The 19699-nt window shown below is 37.9% G+C and overlaps 1 protein-coding gene and 1 long non-coding RNA gene across 2 annotated transcripts in view; one reads left to right on the top strand and one right to left on the bottom strand.

Moving 5' to 3' along the window:
* Window positions 1-284: 284 nt before the first annotated feature.
* The window catches only part of IRAG1 (inositol 1,4,5-triphosphate receptor associated 1), a 46631-nt gene continuing 27216 nt past the window's right edge, over window positions 285-19699 (bottom strand). Inside the window, exons 15-19 of the mRNA XM_087950938.1 lie at window positions 17252-17350; window positions 16821-16885; window positions 5754-5873; window positions 2415-2537; window positions 285-1396 (exon numbers count right to left, since the gene is read on the bottom strand). Coding sequence (XP_087807064.1) covers window positions 1156-1396; window positions 2415-2537; window positions 5754-5873; window positions 16821-16885; window positions 17252-17350 — 648 coding nt within the window. The 3' untranslated portion in view covers window positions 285-1155. The remainder of the gene's footprint in view (window positions 1397-2414; window positions 2538-5753; window positions 5874-16820; window positions 16886-17251; window positions 17351-19699) is intronic.
* The window catches only part of LOC148133315 (uncharacterized), a 66406-nt gene continuing 61902 nt past the window's right edge, over window positions 15196-19699 (top strand). The window contains exon 1 of the long non-coding RNA XR_015746665.1: window positions 15196-15344. This is a non-coding gene — a long non-coding RNA (uncharacterized LOC148133315). The remainder of the gene's footprint in view (window positions 15345-19699) is intronic.

Below are 19699 nucleotides of genomic sequence, written 5' to 3' on the forward strand. Positions count from 1 at the left end.
GAGGACTATCTGTACTCATGAGGCAATGGTTTGCAAACTGTGATACATACAACATGTTGCCTGAATTTACACACAAAGCAAAATTTGGTTTGTTTTCAACTTAGCATATTTTTGAGCAGAGGTGTCCAAATCCAGCCAACTATGGTTTATTCAATAAAATACAATAAAATAAACATGGATTAGTATGACCTGTGAACCTAACTATGACTACAATAGTATTTCATCTTATTGGAAAACGGTAGAACTTTACAGATGTAGTTTTTGTAAAGTTTCACTTTTAAAAAGGGTAATTAAAAAAACATGTCCTTAGCCTATATTTCACCTATTTTTGTGGTGAGGGTTACAGATAACAGATAATCAGAGTTGGAAGGGACCTTATAGGTCATCTAGTCCAACCCCCTGCCCAAGCAGGAGACCCTACACCATTTCTGACAGATGGGAGTCCAATCTCTTCTTGAAAGTCTCAAGTGATGGTGCTCCCACAACTTCGGAGGGCAAGCTGTTCCATTGATTGATTGTTCTTACTGTGAAAAAGTTTCTCCTTATTTCCAGGTTAAATCTCTCCTTGCAGTTTCCATCCATTATTCCTTGTCTGGCCTTGTCTGGCAAGGGTCTTGTCTCATAAGTATGGAATCTGCCTATAACAAAACATTTCGGTGTTTTGCAGTTTTAGCATTAGCTCATCCTTGTGATTGTGAAATCAAATGCAGACCTCTAAGATGTTAGTGAGCAGCAGCCAAACTGAAATTTATAGGAAGAATTAATGCTAACATTTATATAGCAGGAAGTCTGTTGTTACATTCTGTAGAAAGAATGGACTTTACCTTCCACTGATGAACTTCTCTATCCCACTTTTTGATCGACTGCTATCTTTGTGTTTCCCATACAATTCTTCCTATATCCAGGCACATCAATCAAATAACAATTACCGTAACAGAGAAAACAAGATTTATTGGCTGGCGTGGCTGGATAATTAAAAACCACAATGCATTCACAAAACTGATGACATAAAAGAAACGAAGCAGTGGGTTGTGGATTACAAATAACCATCACAGGAGTGACAGTACTCTGCATTGTTCATCTCAAGTTTTGAAAAGGGTTATTCCTGGTGTCTCTTCAATGGGTTCTTCCCCAACCCCCCCAGGCGTCATTTTGTTACTGGTCGTGTTGCAGTCCTGAATTTCCCCAAGAATACCGATGGGCAGCAGAACAGGCAGGTTTCACTTGGGCTCCATCTGATCTCTCCGTATAGGAGAAGAAGTAATTGTATAAACTGGAGGTTCCCAGCACTACAGCAAAAACTGTAATAATGGCTGCTGCAATCCAGAGCACATTCCAGTGTTTATGCAGTTTGGGATACAGTATCTGTACATAATGGATAACAACTTCAAGTTTGCTGTAAAATGGGGGTGCGGGGGGGAGGAGTAAAGAAAAACAATAAAATGAGGGTGTTGTTTTTTTTTGGAAGCATTCCGAATCACAGGTTTCTACTACCTACAATGCTACCATCTCCTTTAAGACTCTGACTTAATACTTGATTTATTGAGTCCTGTGCTAGGGTGGTCTGCATTATGGCAGCAATTCTTTTTCTTTATCCATTTGGATGCTCTTGTTTGCTCAAATCTAAGGATTCGTATAATATACAAGTCTCTTTTAAAAGTTTATATTAATGGCATTAGAAAGAAGAACAAAGTAGCAATATAAACAGCAAATACAGAATCAGTGCTACAGTCAAAAATTATTAATTTTCAAAGCCACCAAAGTGGCTGTAGTCGCTGTATAATTTAAAAAAAACAACAACAGAGTACAGAATAACAGAGTTAAAAAGATCTTTGAAGGTCTTCTAGTCCAACCCCCTGCTCTAGCAAGAGACCCAAACCCAACATTCATTTTATTTAGCTAATTTATACAGCCACCCATCTCACAAAAACATATATAGAAATCCACAGACAACCAGAAGCCTAACACAAAAACTACATAAACATACTCCCTCCCAATGATTATATGAAATGAAAGTTTTCTCAGAATTTTTTTTAGCAGTGTTTCATCTAGAATTATGCATTTCTCCTTCAGGAATGCCTCTTCTACCAAATCTTTTTCTAAACATCCCATTTTTAAAAAAAAATAACAACAGATGAATGATCTGCAAAAGGAATTAGCCTGCTTTGTCACAGAGAATTATTTCTGTATAAGTTTTCTGCAACATTTACGCCAAACCTGTTTTACGAATGGAAAAAAAGGTTGGCATATTTTATTTTAGTTTTGTATTTTTTTTAAAAAGAGAGATAACAGAAAATAAACTACTTTAATCTTGATCTTCACCTATTCAATTGTTGGACATTTCACATAGGAATAGTTATTTAATCAGGGAAAAAAATAGTCTCCTTTACATTTTGAATAAGCAATGTTCTTACCTCTGTGGCTTGCTAATCTTATCATTTTCCATGGGCAAAAAATCCTTGAGTTTTTCATGAATTTTCTCTTCACTGTCTTTCAGCTCTTCACTTTCCTTGTTTTTCTTTAGGCCTTCCTGATAGCTGTAAGTATAGATTCATGATAAGATTAGAGCTGAGCGAACCTCTCTGAAATCAGGGGCTTGACTAATTGGGGAGGGACAGTTCAGATCTTTCCTAAAACGACTAAACAGAGACAATTTGGAAATTTTCAGGGTCAAGGAAACATTTTAATGAACATTTTACACCTTCCTAATTTTATAAAAATTATACAGCAATAGCTAGTGTGTTACTATACTAGTGAGATGAAAATTGAATACAGCTTGAGGAACCACAATTCAGTTCAGCTCTATTCTTTTGTGCCACCAAATCCTTTGGCGAACTCAGAATTTTATTTCCTTAAAAGAAAATAAAAAAAGACTATGGAAGAACAGAATCAATTTCTTAATTATATTATGTGTCATTTCTGTTTCAGGGCCCCCAGTCCATAAATTGTTGATTTCCAGAATATTGAAATTCTTGATATATGGAAGACCATAGAACCATTTTCTCTGCCACATTTATTACTTGGTCCATGGGGTCACAAAAAGTCAGACACAACTTAGTGACTGAACAGCAACAAATTTATTCATTCCTGATGTATTCATGGACCAGAATAAAGAACTGTACACCTTCAGGGACAGAAACAGCAGTGAGGATTCAGTTTATTTTTATCATGTCTGGAGCCAGAATATTGACGGGGATATGAGGTCCCTAAAATCTAATCTGATTTTAGATCTGGGGTTGAAGAAAAGATGTAAAATATATTGCACCTACCTAAATTTGAATTTTTCTCAGTTACCTGAATAATATATAGTACTAGAATTAAGAAGTATTTTTCTGAAATTTGTTTCCTACATGTAAATAGACACCCATCAAAGGCTGCCCCGCTTTCATCATCATTTGGTTTGCAGCCACTTTAAACATGGAACTCAGACTCTTACTCCTAGTTAAGCTCCTGCACTGAAAAACCCACTTGAAATGGGTGGATGTTTATATATGGATGGAAACGATTGTCTAGTTCAGAGCATATTCTCACATAAAGGTATTTAGACAGAAATATATTCTAACCCTCCTGGTTTTTAATCTCTATGTTAATGATCTTCTAGGATTCCTGTGTATCAGACACTCATATGCCAAAAATCCATGATAAATTTATTCATATTCTTTTATTATGTTGACATTCGGTTGACTACAATACAGACTACATTCTTAATTATATACATATACATGATGTACATGTACATCAATAAACTCAAATCTAAAGTGATGGTATTTAGCTAAAAACTGAAACGTGTGAAATATAACAGCTGGATAGAGAGCATTAAATAAATGAATTCTTTCACTTATTTAGGAGTGATCTTTATCAACACAGGATTGTGGGCAAATAATTATAAAAGAAATGTGATGAGGGCAGAGACAAGCACTACAAGAATTGTATAAATTACTTAACTACAATGATCTGGATAAATTGACCTCCTTATTGAAAATATTTAGGGCACAAATAGTCCCAATGTTGACCTATAATGATGCCATGGACTGTGGGACCTTACAAAAACCTCATATGAATAAGCTCAAATCTGCTTTTTAAAGAAACATATTGGGATCTCATGAGAACATGTCAGCCTCCATGGTCAGACCAGAAGTGGGTTTCCACTCCATATGCAGCCAGTCAACAATAAAACTTTTTTATCTATTAGCAGAGGATCCATTCAATGGATTCTGATAGGTTACCCAAATATGTTTAGCTGAACAAATAAACTATTCTATAAACTCTTACACTACTTCCTCTGTAAGTCAGTTTACCAAAGTACCAAAGCGAAGCATGCTCTCATAGAGCCAATAGGAAACAATTTGGAATCCCACCACTGATGTACATGCAGAGTCCTAGCTGTTGAAGATATTGCTCATGTTTTGTTTAATTGTCAATTGTATGCCCCATTTAGGCTTAAATATTTTAAATCTCTACTTGACAAACCAGCCCAATGAATTGCAAGATTGTTCTATTTCCTCCTAGGCATAACATGTACCGTACATTGTTAGCAAAACTGCTAAGTTTATAGTCAAGGCAATTCAGCTAAGAATCCATTTTATTAAACAGATTGATATATTATACAGAGATAATGCATTTATCTGAGCACTGATTTTTGTATTTAGCACAAATGTATTTTATTCTTGTATTTTCCTTTCCCCATTTTACCTTGGACATAGACATTGTATTTTATGTTTATTTTCTTTGATATGATTGTAAGGCAAATCAATCAATAAATTATCTAAGTGTCATTTGGTTTGCTTTGGTAAATGCCAAATAACAACAGAGGGTAAACCAGATGAAACACAGATATGCTCAAATATTTATGCATCATGAGAAATGGGCATATAAGAAAGCAAAAGCACAGACCTTTATTCACATGCAGTAATGGTTAAATGAACGAAAAGATCTTGAAACCATGCCCTTACTAGGCCATAACATTTGTTAAATCTTCTATGGGATGCAATTTAGTGGCAACAGCTATATAGGCTCCTTTTTTTACCCATCACTTGTAAACCAATTACATTACTTCCTTAGTTCAGCCACAGTCTAAAATCATTTTGACTCTTCAAATTCAGAATCAGTTCCAGACTGGTTTAAATATTTTACCTTTGTATTTTATTAATCTCAGTAACCATCTTACTTTGGAAATAACTCCTTTAACACAATAAATATGAGCAAGCTTCACACAATGACTCATGTATGTTTAGTTATACTTTAGTTGTACAGTACTTGGTTTTTGTAACTTGATTGCTATTACCATGGACATTATACTGTATATATTATACCCTTTTAAGAGAGAGGCATAATTGCTATGGCAACAAATATTGATGATAAACAAATGGCAATCATTTCGATAAATTCTTGGAGAAAATGCTTTTACATCACAAAATTGTTGAGTTTCAAACCAAGGTATTTTCTCCTTGTATTTATGGTATAATGTGTAGGTAGTGATGAATGGCCATAGCAACTAAAGTGTTTGGGCAAAAATGTCATTTTGATAATTAACTTCCAATGAACAAGAGACAGTGCTAATTAAATTTTTAACTGATCATTTGAATGGCAACTTCTTTGCAGTAAGGAGAAAGAAAACAATGGAGATGCTTCTGCAAAACCTTGTTTTGTACAATGAAATGAAATAAAGAAAATCCATTTACATTTGCAGCAGGCAGTTAACAAAAAGGGCCCACAATGCCCAGTCCTACTTCAGCAAGGACATAAGTTCTCACCCTTTGTTATAAGCTTCCTCTTCTATTTTGGCTTTTGCTTCTGGGGTGATCTCTTCCAAGCCACTTTCTGCTGATGCTGAAGGAGGATGTTCACAATCTGGGCCCCTATTTGGTTTTTCACTAAGAGATTTAAAAGGAAAATGATGCATCATTATTTAGGTTGCATATAGGAGCATGTGGTATCTCCTTCCTTCCTTCCTTCCTTCCTTCCTTCCTTCCTTCCTTCCTTCCTTCCTTCCTTCCTTCCTTCCTTCCTTCCTTCCTTCCTTCCTTCCTTCCTTCCTTCCTTCCTTCCACCAACTTTGGAATTGAAAGCCTAAGATTACAATATCTGGATGGTTACCAGATGCCACTAAGAAGGCAGAGTTTTTTATAGCTATTTGCTGCTATTTTGCAGCCCAGATATAGCACTCCTGGGAAAGGCTAAATTATTAAGTCATTCACATAACATTAGAAAAACACTACCTAAATCTATCAAAAATTGAAGAAAATTATGTATTTTTTCAGTTTTGATTTAGATACAGCATGATTCAGCAAACATTACATGTTTTGTACTCTTTGATTCTTTGTTTCCCCATATAGATCAGGACTGCAACTGGATAGATAAGTGGGGATAATTCACTTTAACCCATTTCTGCAAATTGTCCAAGTAAAACTCCCCCCAAAATGATGTATAATTTATGCTTTTCTTCAAGGACAAGTAACCCAAGAAGGCTTTTTAAAAACAAAACAAAACACAGGAATACAATCTAGCTGTTTCTCATCTTGTCTGATTTACTTATGATTGTACCAAATATCTCATATCACAGCTTCATGAGCCCCATCTCCTGCAAGTGTATATAAAAAAGCAAAAATTCTTGCAAAACACTCCAAAGTCATACTGCTTTTCCTGGGAAAATCTGTTCTTTACATTTAGGAGTTTAAATATCATTTAGGCAACAAATTCCCTCTCTAATCCTCTGTCAGTTCCTCCTCCTCTATCAGGTGCCAGCCAGTTGTGAGAAGATACTCATCTCACCTGCCTGCTGTACTTTGTACCAACATACAAAAATAGCTGTACCCCCTTCAAAAAAGTAACTAACACTCTTGACATGCCTCAAACAAAACACACCCCAAATTACTGTATACCAAGCTGTTTGTTGCTTGAAGAAAAGGAAAAGATAGACTGGGTTTCTTCAGGACATTCTGCTACCATAAAGCAAACAGAAAAGCTTAAAATGTCTTGCTGTTATCCTCTGTCTCTTTCATTGCCTAAAGATAGTTGATTGCAGGAATGCATAAAGTATGATATGGGGATTGCAGATTGCAGAAGATGGCCACTGAGCCCCATTTATCATTCCCCCCCTTCCCCGGGCACTTCATCCATTTTTGGAATAAACTACTCTTGATATGTCAAATAAAGCCTGGTCAGAGGTTCCCCATTCCTGTTCTACTGCAGTGCTGAATTGTCAGGACAGTTCGAATAGAGATTTTTAACAGAATACAAGTTGTAAATCAGCCTATCAAATCACACACAGGTCTGACAAATAGCCCTAGTATCTGTACAGATACATTTGAGTTACAGTATTTAATATCCAGTTGATTCAGACCTGAGTTCTTATTGTTTCCTTAAAGATAAAGATAAAGGTTTCCACTGTCCAGTTGTGTCCAACTGTAGAGGATGGTGCTTATCTCCATTTCTTAGCTAAAGGAGCCAGCATTGTCCAGAGATGCTTTGGTGGTCATGAACCCAGCGTGACCAGGAGTGGGATGCTACCCAGTGGTGGAATTCAATTTTTTTTACTACCAGTTCTGTGGGCGTGGCTTATTTGGTGGGCGTGGCTTGGTGGTCATGTGACTGGGTGGGTGTGGCTTAGTGGTCATGTGACTGGGTGGGCATGGCTTGGTGGTCATGTGACTGGGTGGGCATGGCCAACTCAATGTCACTCACATCAAGGGGTGCCTCACCTGGCCCCTCCCCTCCCAGCCATTCCTTGTCACCCAGCCTCAACTTATCTATAGTTCTGTAAAAATGTTGTTCACCTTTTTTTGACTTTATTATCTGCATACTACAGATGTACTTTCATGGACCACTGAAAGGAGGAACTGGCTCACATGCTTTACTCAAGAGTGTAATATAGGCAACAGGCTTTTAAGGGACTGCCACAAAGAAAGGGGGGGGGGTATTTTCCAAAGCACCAGGAGGCAAACAAGAAGCAATGGATGGAAACTGAACAAAGAGAGAAGCAACCTAAAACTAAGGAGAAACTTTCTGACAGTGAGAACTGTTAAGCCTGGATTCCCCAACGGGTATTAAGGAAAACAAACTAAACAGAATGTGCAGCGAAGTCAGATAGGAAGACAGGTAAATGTGTGAGATAAGTTTTCTAGTTAACACGCAGTAAAAATACAGATACGCTTGTGCTATCAAAAATATTGTTTATTCCATTTAAGAATTATAGCATAGTCAAATATAACGGTCCATTAGTCATATATCAATTTCAGTCAAGTCTTGTCGGGGATACTCTATTTGCAAAGTCCGTGTTGAATAGCCAATGTCAGTACACTTACAATAAATCAGTCCAATCTTTATCTTCTCTCCGTTGAGAAATATCAACACTCCTTTTTCTCTCCCCGTTCCAGCAAGAACGCAGTCATCAATCCATCCAGTAATTAGGGATCTTCAAGCCAGAGAGAGCGAGCTGCAATTGCCTCGCTTCTTATATTGTGCTTTTACAACCACACCCTTAATTACATTCTTGCTGTTAAAGTTACACACACTTTAACTAACAAACCATGATACCATATTTATTATTTTTACCCAAACCAGTTAGGGTAAACAATGTTATCCCTAACAAGAACAATTAACCAGTGGATCTGCTTGTCCCCAGAAGTTCTGGGTGATCAATCACTGGAAATTTTAAAAGACTGGACAGCCATTTCTCTGAAATGGTATAGGGTTCCCCCAAAAGTCCCTTCTAAGTGTTATTCTGACACCTTTCCCAGGATTCCTCCTCAGTTTGGCATCCTCAGTTTTCTTGCCTGAGCTGGGGGTTGGACTAGAAGACCTCCAATGTCCCTTTCAACTCTTGTTAAACACATGTGTATTTTATGCTCTGGACTATTGACATTGAATGCATGTAAACCCTGAAAAATATGTGGTAGCCCTGGGCAAAAAAAAGGCAGTAGAATCACTCTAGGTGTAGGGACAATGTAAAATATTAACACATGATAAATAATGGAACAATTAAAAATAATAGCACAGAGTTTTCTCTGTCTCTGTCTCGCTCTCTCTCCCTCTCTCTCTCTCTCCCTTCCTATTTCTTTTTCTTTCTTTCTCTTTCTTTGTCTCTTTCTGTGTTTCTCTCCCTTCCTTTTTTTTCTCTCTCTCTCTCACACACACACCACACACTCTCTCTCCCTATTTCTTTTTTTTTCTTTCTTTCTTTCTTTCTTTCTTTCTTTCTTTCTTTCTTTCTTTCTTTCTTTCTTTCTTTCTTTCTTTCTTTCTTTCTTTCTTTCTTCTTTCTTTCTTTCTTCTCTCTCTCACTTCTCTGTCAGCCTTCATTCCCTCTCGCTCCAGGCACTTTACTCACAAGGGGAAGTGAATCCAGCATTAGAGAAGTTCTGCAGGTAAACAGACTTGCTTTTACAGCTCCTGCAAACTTCCCATGGCTGGATTTCCCCCACTCTTTTTCAGCAGCCTCAGAAAGGGCAAGCACTGTTGGGCCTTCTTTGCAGTGGGCATATATTTTAAGACCAGTCTTTCAAAACACTTCATAATTATGGGTGTGAGAGCTACTGGTCTATAGTCATTTAAAGTATCAGGAGAGGGTTTTTTTGGGAACTGGAATAATAATGGAAGTTTTGAGACAAGATGGAACAATGGCTTGTGTAAGAGAAAGGTTAAAAATATTTGTAAACACATCTGTGAGCTGGTCAGCACATGCTTTGAGTACCTTTCCAGGTATCCCATCAGGGCCAGCAACCTTCTTCATATTCACTGCTCTAAGCATCTGCTTCACATCATACTCTTGTACTGTGAACAGCTGAGTACTGGTGGTTTGTAGAGGCAGTGTGTTCAAAGACCTATTCAGTTCGAATCGCGCAAAGAAGCAGTTCAATTCTTCTGCCAGTGATGCGTCCTTATTGATCAATATGGGGTTGCTGCCCCTGTAATTAGTGATGTGTTTAATTCCCTGCCAAACACACCATGAATCATTATTTGTGAAGTAGTCCTCAATCTTCCTTTTATAGTCCTTTTTTGCCTCCTTGATGCCCCGCCTCAGTTCCGCTCTTGCCTTGTTATACCAAACCCTGTCTTCAGACCTGAATGCCACATCACATGTCTTGAGAAGTAATTGCATGTCCTTGTTCATCCAGGGCTTCTGGTTTGGAAAAATCTGGATGCACTTATTCACAGTAACCGTATCCACACTGGTCAAGATGTAAAACAGTACAGTTTTTGTATATTCCTCCAAATCCTCTTGTTCAAATAAATTCCAATTAGTATTTGAGAAACAATCCTGCAGCTGATCAAGTGCTCCCTCCGGCCAGATCTTGATGAGTCTGATTTCAGGCTTAGTTTTCCTTCTGAGGGAGGTGTATGCTGGTATAAGGAACAGTGATAAATGATCTGAAAGTCCCAGATGTGGAAGGGACACTGCTTTATACGCATCCTTTACATTAGAATATACATGATCAAGCTTCCAGTTGCATGGCTTCGGCGGCAGCAGGAATTCGCGACAGCTCGCGATTCCTGCTGCGCTTGCTGCCAAGGTGCCCCCGATCCAAATGGGTCTGGGGGATATGGCTGCCCTGTAGAGGCAGCCGAAGAGAGAGGGGATCCGGACAGGGGTTTGGGGGTGTCGCAGACCCCCTCCCCAGCCGGAAAACCCCCTTTTTCCCAAGGTGGTGGAGCGGCGGTCAGTGATGGCCGTCACAAAGAAGCCTGCAGCCGGGTAAGATTTGTGCTGGAGGAAGCTGGAAATAACAACTTTTAAGTATCCTGTAAACTGAACTGCTTGAATTGCCTGAGGATATATTGTTTCCCAAAGAAGATCGGAAAGCTGCGGTGAGCTGAGGGAAGCTTTTTGTTTACTCTCCTCCCCATAGAAATAACAGACGGAGATTTGGAAAATCTACTTGGGCAACGAAGGTAATTTACTTTGAAACTTAAAGCCAAGGGACAAAGGATTTCTGGACATTGGATTTAAAAATCTTAAAATTCCTTTTATTTTTTACAAGGGGAAGGGAAGAGATAAAGACTCATTATAAGATTGTACTGAAGGAGATTGCTTTAAGCCTATAAGAATAGGATTAAAAGACATTAAAACTTCTAGAAGATCATCTCGGAAGTGTGTATTTGAATTCTACCCTAAAGGAGGTGAAAAGATAGAAAGAAGAAAGTGTTAAATGAAACTGTTTGCTCTGATTTCGCTTGCTTTGTGACTTTGAGATTTCTGTGAAAGCTTGTTAAAAAAAAGGGATTAAAGACATTAGGGTTGCATTAAAAAAGAAAGAAAGAAAAAATGGCATTATCTTTTGAAGGACTATAACTGGAATGTCAAAGACTGAAAAAAGAAGATAAGGGCTCTTCTGGATCTATCTTTCATTTTTTGGACAGGATGGAGGAGAAGCCATCTTTATGGACATACGCACTTAGTGGAGGAAGAAAAGCGGAAGGGGGGCAAGGAAAAGATGAACTTAGAACTTAAAAAAGAAACCAAGAAAAAGAAAAATGAGATGAAAAAGCGATATGATGTCAGAAAGTAACAGAAAAGAGAAATACAACAGAGAGGGAAGTAAGAGAGTGAAATTGGAGAGATGGGGGGGTCAAAAAGTTAGAATGGAGAAGAAAGAAAGGGGAAAAGGAAAGAGAAGTCATAAAGGCTTTAAACAAGATCCTAAAAAATGAATTATTATTTTTTTTCAGAGATAAGGGGTGAGACAATTTTTTAAAAAATGATTCTGCAAAAGTACATAAGAATGCATTGTAGATATTAGTATTTGAAGCTGAGTTAGAAAATTAGAATATTATATGATTCAAAAATATATTAATTATAGAGTTTAATTTCTTATGAAATATTATCTCTACTGTTTAAGAATTAATAATAGAATTTAATTTCCTATGAAACATTGTTTTTACTATATTATAAATTTAATATTTCTTTTTTTTTACTTGTTTTTGGTTTTATTATTATTTATCAAACTCAATATTATTTGTGTGTTTTATTATTTTGAAATGTAATACTTTGAATGTACGGAGCAGAATCGGCACGGAAAATATGTTTTATTTTAAGTGTTATTTGGGGGAAGATAAAAAGTTGTCATACTTCAATTTGGGTTTACAGGAGAAATATTGTATTAGATAGAAAGGAGAAGTAAGTGATTGAAAGAAAACGGACCAAAGATGTAAATGTAATTATTTAATTGAGATGGAATAAATAAAACAGAATTAAAAGAATGAGTAGGAGAGAGAAAATATATGGAAAATTAGAGAATGCTAAATAAGATATGAGATAGTATATTAAGTGAGTATAAATTTTGATTGATGTCTGTATAAAAAGAGTTAACTCGGGGTAAGCCACCTTCTAAAAAGAAGTTTTATGTATTTATGTTTTGTGTAATGTCTGTTTAAGTCTGATAGGATGTGGAAGAATACTAATGAAAATATACTAAGGCAGAAGAAATATGATTAAAAAGATATGAAGCTGATTAGACAAGATAAATATATGTGTGATAAATTTGGAATTATCTTCTTTTCAAATAAGATGGTTTATTTGTTTTTTCTAGAAAAGATATTTTATGTCACTACATCCTATATTTTGTTTGTGTGTGTTAAAAAAATTAATAAAGTTTGTTTAAAAAAAAAAAAGAATATACATGATCAAGTGTGATGTTTCCCCTGGTGGCACATGTCACATACTGAGTAAATTTATTTATTGTAATATGCAAATATGCAAGTGCAGTACTAATATTTGCATCAGGAGGTATGTAAACAGCTGTAAAAATCACCACTGTCAGTTCTCTAGGTAGATAGAAGGGTCTGCACATGACTGTCACCACCTCTAAATCAGGAGAGCAGTATCTGTTTATAACACGGCTGTTGGTGCACCAGCTATTATGAACGTATAAACAAAGTCCACCTCCTTTAGTCTTATCAGAGTCCTTATTACGGTCTTGTCGGTGGATGGTATGATATGCCAGTTGTAGTGAGGCATCGGGAATAGCTGAGTGAAGCCAGCTCTCCGTAATAACTATCACACAGCAGTCCTTTATCATGTGATTGCTTGCTGCCATCAGATTACTCACAAGGGGAAGCGATACTTCTAGTGTCCATGAAGAATCCAGCCTTGGAACAGTTTTGCAGGTTAACGGACCGCTGTTCCTTCCACAGTCATGTGTTTTCAAGTGGCTGCTTGAAAATGCATGGCTAGGGCGGGGGAGCAGTCCTCCTTTAAACTGGGTCAGTGAGCATCAGGTGAATGGGGCAAGTGAGTGAGTGGAAACTGGGCGACCGGGTTGGGGGGGTGGCCAGCTAGATGTTGCTACCGGTTCAGCAACCCACGCCAAATTCTTGCTACCGGTTCACCCGAGTAGGTGCGAACCGGCTGAATAGCACCTCTGATGCTACCGGTTCTGCCCGGTTCTATAGAACCGGTAGCTCTGAAGAGCAGCAGACACAGAACTGGTTCTGTGTCTACTGCTGTTTGGCCCACCCACCCGCCGGGCACTTACCTGACCTTTATTTCCTGCTTTTTCATCCTCAGCTGCTTTGTACAGCACAGCTGAGGTTGAAAAAGCAGTAAAAAAGTGCTTTTTCAAATGCTGCGCACCCGCACGCAGTGCTTATCAGCTGTCTGGGCGGCACAGCTTTAGGCGTATTATGCACGCAAAACGTAATCACCGAACCAGTAGTAACACCGGTTGAATCCCACCTCTGAGCGTGACTATACGCTGAAGCATATGTAACACTGTTACCTTCCCACCGAAGGTACCTATTTATCTACTTGCATTTCTTTCTTGCATGCTTTTGAACTGCTTGGTGGGCAGGAGCTGGGGCAAGAATGGGAGCTCACCCTGTTGCCCAGCTTTTGGGTCTCAGTGCCTTTAACTACTAAACCATCGTGCCCCTTATTGTCTCCTTAAAATCCTCAAATTTGTCCTTTCTAACCATCTTTCTTTGATAGATAGTTGCTGATTGTGCAGATTTAAATCACTTCCTGCCATCCTTATTTTTGGACCTAGAAGCTCCCACTAAGAACATGAAGTTTTTGCCTTAATTTCACATTCTTAGTTAGTTCCACCAGTTTGTGAGTGGTAGTTTCTTCACACAAGGCCCAATATACAAGCACTTACAGTTCATTAATGGGCCACCCCATTAATTTGAAGGAATTTCTTAGGAGTCTTTGGTAAGCCGCTACACAAATAATCATCCCTATAGAACAGTGGTTCCCAACCTTTTTTTCGCCCCGCACCCCTAAAGAAATTTCACTCGAACCTCGCACCCCCTGAAATAAATAATAAATAAAAATGCCAACATATAGCCAATGTCCTATTATTTACCTGGACTTTTCTCACACCCCCTGGAATATCGTCTCGCACCCCAGGTTGGGAACCCCTACTATAGAATATTAGTGATTATATTGTTGTTTTGTTTGCTGAAAACAATTACTGCTCATAAGTAACTCATAGGCTTTGCCCAATTGTTGTTTCTTATTTATTGAGACAATTTATAGGTTCCCCAACTATGGCTTATATTTAAAAGTAGGGGAAAAAATAAAAACAAGAAATTATAAATTATCAAATTTGCCCAAGGGTAAATGTAAAAACACTTACACACACACACACACACACCATAGGCGCTGGGTAGTTTATTTATTTTGGGGGAAGCAGGATTTTTTTTTTCCAGATTTCAGTATTTCTTTTCCCTCTAACTGAAACTTTTCTTTAAAAAGAAACCCCAGAACTTGTCATGGAGATAAAGTAGACATAAAGCACTTTAATAGGATTCTTTTAAGCATTATTTTGTACTAGTTTACAAATCATTAGTCATAATTCCAAAACGTCAGCAAATCTTTTTTTTCAAATGTGCTGTATTTCCTGAAGATGACAAATTCTTTGTCTGGGGGAAAATAGCTGCCAATATAATACAGGCTTTCTAGGAAATACGTTCATGCACTGTTCCAAAACATAGAACATTCTGTATTCCTAACAGTATTCTTTTGACAAAACATGACACTCTTGGCTTGGCTATGTTTTGGAAATGAAGGAAATAAAGATATTTAAGCATCTTTATTCAGGAGTACAGTAAACTACTGTATCATTCATATTATCTTGGAATGTTTACAAATGAGACTTAATGTTATATTATATCGCTGACACTATCAGTGATGCAGTTTATGTATTTAAAGGTACCACCTTTAAATAAGCGGTCCTAATCAATTCAGCTTAGCAGCTACACCCACACCCACACATCAAATCAGATACAAAATAAAAAGAACTTTAGCCACAAGAGGAAAGCATTACCTTGTCTTAAATCCTCATCAATGAGATAGTGGACCTCCACATAGGCAAAAATTGGTCTTCTCATGAAGACATCTGAACAAGGTATTGTGGCACATCAGAAACTTAAGAAACTTCCTGGTTTTGCTTGCATTTACTTGGTTTTCTGTCCATGTTGGTAAGTCATGGCTTTAAATCATAGCAAATATATGTAGGAACTTGGCAGGGTTTAATCTATGCAGTTATTGATGGAGTGGATTGAACCATTGCAAATCTGAGTGAAGTTCATGCTTTGAAGTTTGGCTTTGTTCTGGAAAGCCTCTCCTTCTCTCCTCTTCTCTTCCCCTCCCCTGCTCCCCCTTCCACTTTCCCTTTCCTATCCATCCATCCATCCATCCATCCATCCATCCATCCACCCTCTCTTCCTCTATCTCAAAATTTTGATTTGTGTTTCTCCCTGAAATTTAAAAGGCTCCTGAAGAAAAGTGAAACAGCTGGAAAAGCAAGATATATACACACAAAGAAACCAATAAAAACCTAAAATCTGTTCACTACTTCTGCAGCTTCCGAGAAGGTGGTCAGGTTAATCTTTCATCAAAAGAAATATAATGACACTTTTAACAAAATTATTATAGGATAAGCTTTCACTGGACATGCTGAGGTCACTGACAAAATTTCCTGAGATGACTGCTGATACCTGGATATTATTATTTTAATGTCAGATTTGCCCCTATGTGTGTTTTTGCACAGAAGATGGTCAGTTTGTATAATATAAGGTCTAGTAAGCACTAGAAAATGAGAAGCCAGCATGGATTGCTTTATAAAAATATGGTAAAAGGAATTGATGGGAAAAAGAGCATATTTGGCATCTGAATCTAGTGTAGGATTTAATTAACTACTCTGTATTTCTACTACGGTTGCTAGTTAATAAGGGATCTAAATGATGACAACCTGTACTGTCAATCAGAAGCTGGAAAGCCATCTGTGGAGATTTTTAAAGTTGGATTTCTGCTCTGAGCAAAATATGTGATTGAGTTAAATTAATTTTAACTCTGCGTGTGGGATGTAGCAAGTAAGAAACAGATACAATCAATACTGACTTGAGCTAGTCATAGAATACCATGAGATCGTAGGTCTCGTCACAGCTTGAAGCTATAATCTCATATAAATTTATTGGATAGTTAATTCTCAATGAACTCAATTTCTCTCTAAAACACAAGGTTTTCATGCATATGACATTACTTTATTCACCATTTTTAAGGATTCGGTCTTATATAGCTTTTTTTTTTCTGAATATTCAGACAAAGAAACAGGTATGTAAGCCCAACCATATTCTTTTCTTAGAATCCTAGTGCAAAAACAAATACTCCACCAAAAAGATAATTATATTTGTTCCTCAAAAGAATAGTAATACAGTTGAGACCTTGCTGTATTACTATTTAATATATTACTGTATTACTATATGTATTATCGAGTTGTATTATATTGCCTTGCTTTTTTTTTTGAAAAAGGAGATGTTTTAATACCAGTTAAAATTGTCTACTGCATAACTCTCAATGAAATAAATATTCATGTACTCACTTCTCTGTAACTTCAGGCAAGACTGGTGTTGATGTCAAATTGCTTCTTCCATTTGATGATTCAGACTGTAAATAAAGATATTCATTCCATGTCATTCAAATATCAAGAGCATAAATTGCATTTAAATATATGAGATTACCCTGATCACATGAAAAAAATATAATCTTTGTGTTTGCCAAATAACTAATTTATCCAATAGAAAACAATTTCACTATAAACTGGAAGATTGATAATTACTTCCTTGAGAGTTTTAAGACACTTTTTCACTTCCAACTTCATACTAATGGCTTATTTGGAGTGTAATTAATTTATATTTATATGAACCTTTATATATACCAGATTTAAAATATACAGCATTTTAAATTAATTGACATCAAAGTTTTATTCTTTAGAAGTGTATTTATATACAATTTTCCAAGTGTCAATTTTACCAGGGAAGATGACACCAAAGGTATGGGCGACTGGCTAGGTGACTGGCCTGGGAGCTCAAATTTTGAAACAACAGCTACACTGACTCTCCTTCGAGGCATCTAAAAGAAAACAAAAAAGCATGTTATATTTCAATTTAGACATTGATGATAATTTATTGGGAAATATAACCAAACAGATTAGAGCAAAACAGGCAGAAAGGAAACCATGGGACTTTAGGATACAGTTGCTGTACAACTCCATAAAATTCACAGAGTAATTTTATTGTAACTTTCAAACAGCGGCAATAGTTTCTACGGCTCCATAACACTTCTATAAAAGAATCTCACAGAAGGCAAAGTGCAGGATAATTTTATACATGTTTATCATGTGGTGGGATTCAAATATTTTTGCCACCGGTTTGTTGGCCGTGGCGTGGTGGGCGCACTTTCCGTGCGTGCACACACTTTGTGCATGCCAAACACACACTTTGCGCAGGTACAGAGGCGTTTGCGCAGGTGCAGAAGTGTTCTCACTCGCCTCCTGCAAGCCTGCACAATCCTGGTCGCTTCAGCAGCTAACAGGTAACAGATAATCAGAGTTGGAAGGGACCTTATAGGTCATCTAGTCCAACCCCCCGCCCAAGCGGGAGATCCTACACCATTTCTGTCAGATGGCAGTCCAATCTCTTCTTGAAAGTCTCAAGTGATGATGCTTCCACAATTTCCGAGGGCAAGTTGTTCCATTGGTTGATTGTTCTCACTGTCAGAAAGTTTCTTCTTATTTCCAGGTTAAATCTCTCCTTGTTCAGTTTCCATCCATTATTCCTTGTCTGGCCTACAGGCGCTTTAGAAAATAGCTTGACCCCTTCCTCTCTGTGGCAGCCCCTCAAATATTGGAAGACTGCTATCATGTCTCCCCTGTTCCTTTTCTTCACTAGACTAGCCAAGCCCAGTTCCTGCAACCGTTCGTTGTATGTTTTAGCCTCCAGTCCCCTAATCATCCTGGTTGCTCTTCTCTGTACTTTTTCTAGAGTCTTAACGTCTTTTTTATAATGTGGTGACCAAAACTGGATGCAGTACTCTAGGTGTGGTCTTACTAAGGCTTTATAGAGTGGTATTAGTACTTCCCTTGATCTTGATTGTATCCCTCTGTTAATACAATTTAGGATTGCATTAGCTTTTTTGGCGGCTGCTGCACACTGCTGGCTCATGTTTAGCTGGTTGTCCACTAAGACTCCAAGATCCCTCTCACAGTTACTGCTATTCAGCCTGGTTTCACCCAGTCTATATGTGTACTTTTGGTTTTTCTTGCCTAAGTGTAGGACTTTACTTTTCTCTACATTGAATTTCATTTTGTTAGATACGGCCCAGTGTTCTAGTCTGTCAAGATCCGTCTGGATCTTGAGCCTATCTTCTTGGGTGTTAGCTGTTCCTGCCAGCTTAGTATCATCTGCAAATTTGGTAAGTTCCCCTTCTATTCCCTCATCTAAGTCATTAATGAAGATATTGTACTGGGCTTAAGACGGAAACTTGTGGCACCCCACTGCTTACTTCCCTCCATGTAGACCTAGACCCATTAAGGACTACTCGCCGCACGGCACTATTCTGTGCCGCGCAAAGCAGCTGCGCTTCAAATTCAGCAGATAAAGGTGAGTATGGGAGCCCGGGCAGGCGGGTGGGCCCAACAGCAGAGTGGCGGAGAGAACCAGTTTGCTCTCCACCGCTCATCACTGCTACCAGTTCATCAGAATTGGGCCGAACCAGTAGAATACCACCACTGATGTTTATTTAGAAGCAAACTTAATTGTCTCCAGGGGAGTTGATTCCCTACTGGTGCGTCGGTTCTGCTATCTCCAATAGCTACGTTCTTAATGTAGGGGCTTCCTAAGGGCCAAATTATATATTATGTTAAATTTATGTTTTCTTTGAAACAGTTAACTATTTCCATTTCTCAATCACTGTCCCGCCTCACACTGTTGCAGCAGTAAAAATCTCATGTCTCCACCCGATACAATTTTGCACAAAAGGGGAAAAAACAAACAGAAGTCTAAGCAGTCTAAGCAGTCTGGTGCTTTGTACATGGCTCACCTCCTGCCAAAGACATAGGGAAACTCACAGTGTATCAGCAGTTTTACTTCAATCGCTTTATATGGGCTAGTGAGGGGGAGAATAAAATTATTGTGGTCAATATTCCCCTCAGGCTAATATTCCAAAACTAGGAGGAAGAATGAGACAACAATTCTCTTAAATGGGGAAACTATCTTCCTGTGTTTTGCAAACCTCCTGCCTTTTCAGATAAAAAGCAGCTTCGTGGAACCTTCCTTCTGCACTGCAGCTAACCTAGAAATAAGATCCCAAGTTGGCTTGGGAGTGTTGTAACCACTTGGGATGAAATATCCTGTCTGAGTGATAAGTCTTCTCTTAAGTAGCTGCCTGATTCACCGCATGGGCGAAGAAGAGTCATAGAAG

Source organism: Notechis scutatus, chromosome 1 (genome assembly GCF_049901735.1).
Source record: "Notechis scutatus isolate UNSWTSFEM ecotype Mainland chromosome 1, rNotScu1.2, whole genome shotgun sequence".
Taxonomy (NCBI): Eukaryota; Metazoa; Chordata; class Lepidosauria; order Squamata; family Elapidae; genus Notechis; species Notechis scutatus.